Source organism: Oncorhynchus clarkii, chromosome 4, assembly GCF_045791955.1.
Source record: "Oncorhynchus clarkii lewisi isolate Uvic-CL-2024 chromosome 4, UVic_Ocla_1.0, whole genome shotgun sequence".
Lineage (NCBI taxonomy): Eukaryota > Metazoa > Chordata > Actinopteri > Salmoniformes > Salmonidae > Oncorhynchus > Oncorhynchus clarkii.
Genome location: NC_092150.1, coordinates 13,097,781 through 13,103,780, shown reverse-complemented (window position 1 = coordinate 13,103,780; position 6,000 = coordinate 13,097,781). Strand labels below are relative to the sequence as shown.

At 45.7% G+C, this 6,000-nt stretch overlaps 1 protein-coding gene across 1 annotated transcript in view; it reads right to left on the bottom strand.

Annotated features, from left to right (window-relative positions):
* LOC139406453 (metabotropic glutamate receptor 8-like) overlaps window positions 1–6,000 on the bottom strand; it is a 179,875-nt gene that overhangs the window by 41,849 nt on the left and 132,026 nt on the right. The window contains exons 3-5 of the mRNA XM_071149057.1: window positions 1,415–1,550; window positions 488–642; window positions 192–329 (exon numbers count right to left, since the gene is read on the bottom strand). Of these exons, the coding sequence (XP_071005158.1) occupies window positions 192–329; window positions 488–642; window positions 1,415–1,550 (429 nt within the window). The remainder of the gene's footprint in view (window positions 1–191; window positions 330–487; window positions 643–1,414; window positions 1,551–6,000) is intronic.

Below are 6,000 nucleotides of genomic sequence, written 5' to 3'. Positions count from 1 at the left end.
CGAGGGCATGTCCTCTTCTGTACCTCGTCACCAGACAATGACGTTCCCTCTTGTGTGGAAATGGTAGCCAAGGTTAGGGTTGTTTCTGTTACCACAATTGAACAAGTGTTTTCAGTGAATACTTTTCCAGTTATGCCCTCCTCCCCCCAAAACACCCACAGTCCCAGTACATAAGATAGAACATGCTGTACCTGTGCATTTCTTGGGGCTCCCAGGTCGCTTGCCATGCATCCCTAACTTGCACACAAAGTTTTCTTCCCAGAATTCAGCGAACCACACGTTCCTCCTGTTGTTGGAGAGGGAACGGCTCCGGAAGTAACGGTCGAAGGCTGGGATAAGGACAATATAAACATATTTCACCTTCAGGTTAAAGCCACACTTCATAACACATAATGGTTGTACATCTCACAGTGCTAGAAACACATCCATTACGCCCCATTGCTTGCTGGGCACGGTCAGCGAGGCTCAGTCTCCCCTGATCTCTCACCGTCTATGGAGGCTCTCTTGGGGAGGATGGTGACGGCCCCCTCTGCCACTCTCTCCTGCTGGACCACAGGGGAGATCTTGGAGCCCCAGCTGTCTGAGCCCACCCACAGGAAGTGACCCGTCTGGTTGTTGCGTTTGGCCGCATCCAGGATACGGCTGTGAGAAAAAGAATAAGGAAGTTGTTACATTTCGATTCAGTGAATCTCACTTACTGTATGGATTTGACCCCAACTGCAGCATCATCCAATCTGAGATACATTTCCAATATCTCCAATGCTCTATCTAAGCTTGCAAGCCTGATGGCTTCATATTACTATTTTTTAAATGGGTAAATGTGAAACAAAGCCATATTAAAGTTTTGATTCCTGCAAAGTCACCCTCTCCCAAAGTTCTCAACTCCTCCTGAGTTCCACCTCAGGGAGATCCGGCCTAATATAACAATATTAGGAAAGCTGCATGGCTCTAGCTAGTCCTGAGGATTTTGGGAAACTGAGTTTACTTACTACCCTCTGGTGCATGGGGGATTGAGTTGTTTCCCTCCCTCGGGTTGCAGGTGTTCAGGTGAGAGGTACGGGAAGAATGCTTTCATTCTTTTTCATTCAACTGTGCATATTACCATCACCGGCTAATTCAATTTTAATCAGATGAAGTCGAGATAACCTCTGAGTCCTATGTGCTGAAAGGAACAGCATTGCAAGGCACTGCACCACATAGACAAGGCCCTTTTACCAAGTGTCCTGGAGTTAATCGAAACATTGTTATCTCAATCCACAGTGAGGAGTTTGTGGATTAACTGATGGAGGATAAACCCTCTGTACTTGACTCGATGGTGCCTAGAGTGTACTGACTAAAGGAGAACGTGTGTGTATGTGTGTGTGTGTGTGTGTGCGAGTGGGTGTGTTTGTGTGAGAGAGACAGAGACACGCACCGAATGTCGTCCTCATTGGCAAACATGATGACGGCTCGGGCGTTGGAGGTCTCCAGCAGTCGCAGGATGAGCTTGTCAAACTCCCCCGGCATCGGCTCCCTGGGGATCTTCAGAGACTGGGCAATGCACACGCCACCTGTGGGGAGAGGAAGAGGTGGATAGAGAGAGGGGGGTGAAGGAGAGAAAGAAGTGGAATGGGGTGGACAAGGGGAGGGGAAAGGAGTGAGAGAAAAAGAGAAATAGAGGGAGGGGATGAGAGAGAAGGGGAGTGTAGGCATAGAGTGGGAACGATGGAGGAAAATGGAGGGGTGGAGACATGTTGGGGCGAGAGAGAGAAAGGAGTGAAGAGGTGGAGATGTGAAAGTGTTGAGTAGAGCGAGATAGAGAGAGCCAAGGAGAGTGAATATGAGAGAGAGAGAAATAGAGAGAGAGAGAGAGAGAGAGAGAGGGTGAGAGAGAGAGAGAGAGAGAGAGAGAGTGAGAGACAGAGAGAGAGAGAGAGAGAGAGAGAGAGAGAGAGAGAGAGAGAGAGAGAGAGAGAGAGAGAGAGAGAGAGTTTTGAGTTTTAAATCATCTTTATTGGGTCTGGGGGCCCACCACACAATAAATACTCATACAAAACCACAGTTACACATAAATTAAAAACAACTCCAATTCCTCCTCCACAGTAACTAAACACAACAGCCTCTGAATACCCCATATACTCAAAAACAGATCAATATTGTTGACAAGTTTATAATAGGCAAACTCAACCCTTAGTCTCGCTGCCAACATTCCCTCCAACATTCCCACCACATCCACAGACCCCTGTTCCCGAATACTGTTCTTTCGGGTTTTCCATATCGCTAATTTTGCTGCCCCTAACACAAAATTAAGCAACACAACTACACCCCTTTGACTGAACCTGTACTTTGGCCCAAATATATACAGTTGGGAAGAGAAAACCTCTCCCAACGTTGAGAACCAATCAGTGATCAGTTCAATCATCCCGACCAACCTGGGACACAGTAAAAACAGATGTGCCAGAGTTTCAGACTCAGCACAGAATGGACACCCCTCCCCAACAGTAGGGTCCAGGTGTACCAGATGCATGTTGGTGGCTATAGCTCCATGTATTATTCTCCATTGGAGGTCAGCTGTCCTCTTATCAATAGGCAGTTTGTATAATAATCGGCAACAGCCTTTTGGAGAGGCACCTGGACCAAGCACACCCGCCCACCTCGTCGATTTTACCCCTTCCAGGGAAGAGGCATGGGACATACATATTCTGTACATGGCCTTCTTTCCCACCTCCTTGAACTCCCCCAGCTCTGGGGTATCGAAAGAAAGCAGCATCCCCACATACTCCTCGAATTCCCCCATCGCAGCACTAACAATCAGTGCAGGGAACACATAAACCAGACCCTCCTTCCACCGATCAGAATTGGAAGTGTCAGTCACATACTGCAGATGAAGCACTGGCAAGGAGTCGCAGACCTCAGCTACGACCTTCCTCAGTAGGCGAGATGATCAGATCCCCGCTCTTTCTCCCAGCTCCTCCAGCGATCTACTCCTGCTCCGCATCAGGTGCTTGTCTAAAGCTTCTTATGGAGGTGGTCCCTGCACAGGGATAGCTCAGCGGAAATTTCAGAGCGCCACCTATAGTACTTGAGTAAAGTACTCGATAAAACTCAAACTTTCATAAAAATACACATGCAAGGTACTGAATTAAAGCTACACTCGTTGTGAATCTAGCCACCAAGTCAGATTTGTAAAATGCTTTTCGGCGAAAGCATGAGAAGCTATTATCTGATAGCATGCACCCCCCAAAATACCAGCACGACACGTAAACAACAGATTTTGCGGTAGCCGGCGCTACCCAAAACGCAGAAATAAAATATAAAACATTCATTACCTTGGACGAACTTCTTTGTTGGCACTCCTATATGTCCCATAAACATCACAATTGGGTCTTTTTCCCGATTAAATCCGTCATTGTATACCCAAAATGTCATTTGCTGAAGACCAGTCTGATGCTGAGAAAAGTCCATTTACAAGACGCAACGTCACTTTTTAAAATTACAAAAGTCGCCTATAAACTTTTACAAATCACTTCAAACGACTTTTCTAAACCAACTTTAGGTATTAATAAACGTTAATGATGTATCAAATTGATTACGGGGCGATCTGTATTCGATAGCAGCAAGTCTGGAAATCATCGTCCATTTTTTCAGTTTCACAACATACTGTGGTGCGCCTCAAGAAAGGAGGGGTCTATTCGTGTTGTAACCAAGGATAAATTAATATGAAAATGACAGCAATGGCGACATCGTGTGGAAGCTGTAGGCGTTTACAGGAGATCCTCATTTATTTTAGGTCGCCTTTAACAATACATTGAATGGCGGACGAATATTTTTGTTTTGTTTTTGGGTAAACAGTTTTACCAGGGATTTTTACTCCTAAACACGTTCTGTTATAGCCACAGACCCGATTTAACCAGTTTTAGAAACTTCAGAGTGTTTTCTATCCACACATACTTATCATATGCATATACTATATTCCTGGCATGAGTAGCAGGACTTTGAAATGTTGCGCGATTTTTAACAAAAAGCTGCGAAAATTTGCATCATCCATAACAGGCTAAGCCCAAACAGTCCGCTCTCCTCATCAATATGTAGGCTGTTTCGACCCAGCTAGAACCATCTCTGTACAACAATCTCTGGGCTGCTTGGAGCCGGAAAGCCATGATTCTAGAGGAAATGTCCACCAGGCCTTGCCCACCCTCGTGCAGTGGCAGGTACAGGGCTGCAGCTTTAATCCAGTGTTGTCCAGACCAGAAGAAATTGACAAGGGTCCTCTGAAGTTCTTGTATCAGACCCTTTGGTGGCTGCAAAATCATTAGTCTGTGTTACAGGGTAGAGGCAGCAAGATTATTAGCTACCAGGACCCTTCCCCTATAAGACAGCTGGGGCAGCACCCATTTCCACCTTGACAGTCTGGCACATACTTTCTCCGCTACACCCTCCCAGTTATTTTTCTGAAAGACATCTGAGCCTAGAAAAAAAACAAAGTCTTCATCCCATCTCTGCCCCACTGAAGCCCCCCTGGTAACCGTGGATCGGACCCCGTCTGAAGCTGACCTGCCCACAGCGCTTCACTCTTTCCCCAATTGACTCTAGCTGAGGAGGCCCCCTCATACACCTTTAAAGCGTTTGAGAGAACCTTAACATCCTCACCCCCTGTAATAAAAACTATCACGTCATCTGCATACGCAGACAGTGCTATTGTGGGACCCTTCATTACACCTGGCACAGAGAAACCAGTAAGCTTCGCTCTTAAAAAACAAAGCATTGGTTCAATCGCAGATTATATAACTGCCCTGAAATTGGGCATCCCTGCCTGATGCCCCTTTGGACAGGGATGGGGCAACTCAAACCACCCCCCACCTTCACCATACACGAGGCCCCAGCATACAGTAAATTCATCCAATACAAAAAAACGTCCCCAAACGCAAAGGCTTTCATTGTTTTAAACAAGTACTGGAGGTCCACACGATCAAAAGCCTTCTCCTGATCCAAAGAAAGTAAACCCACATTTACATCAGACAGTTAACAAATGTCTAAAACATCTCTTATCAGAAACAAGTTGTCAACAATAGAGCGATCAGGTACACAGTAGGACTGGTCCTTGTGGATCAACAATCCCAGATACTCTTTCAACCTGTTTGAGAGACATTAAGAAAAACAATTGTATTCAGCGCACAGCAACGCAACAGGTCTAAACATTTTTATGAGAGCCAAATCCCCCTTTTTTGGCAACAGTGAAAGCACCACACGTTGACAGGATACAGGAAGAGAACCCTCATGAAAAGATTCACACACCACTTCATAAAAATCCTCCCCAATAGACCCCCAAAAGTGCTTATAAAACTCAGATGGTAAACCATCGATGCCAGGGGCTCGGCCTGTTGAGAGCTGCATAACTGCTGTGGACAGCTCTTGCAGTGTAATGTCAGAGTCCAATTCGACTCTCTGCTCAGGTCCCAATTGAGGAAGACCGTGTAACAACTGTTCAGTACACAGAGAGTCACAATCCTCCGCCTTATAGAGGGACGAGTAGAAATCCACGGCATGTTGACGCATTTCACTGTCATCCGTGGTCATCAGGGAGACGAAGGCAGACCATCTGTTTACGTTGAAATGTCTACTGTCCTAGGTTTTAAAAAAAAGCGCTAGGAGCATCCATATCCTTGAGGGAAGCGAAACGAGACCTAATCAAGGCACCCTTCACTCTTTCATGCAGAAATGACCTCAGTTCATGTCTCTTGTCCTGTAAGTTCATGACTAGTCCAGGGTCGTTCTGAGTGAGCAGCTTCAATTCAATAGATTTGATGTCCTGTTCAAGGGCCTTGATAGTCTCTTTAACTTCAATTTGAGACAGAGCAGTATACTGTTGACAAAATACTCGTATTTGGGCCTTTCCAACCTCCCACCATTGTCTCAAGGACTCAAAATTCCCTTTTATAATTCCCTACAATTGAATACAATTGAACATTAAAATACCAGTAAGGTGATGACCTTCGTGGACAGGATAAGTGAATATCAACA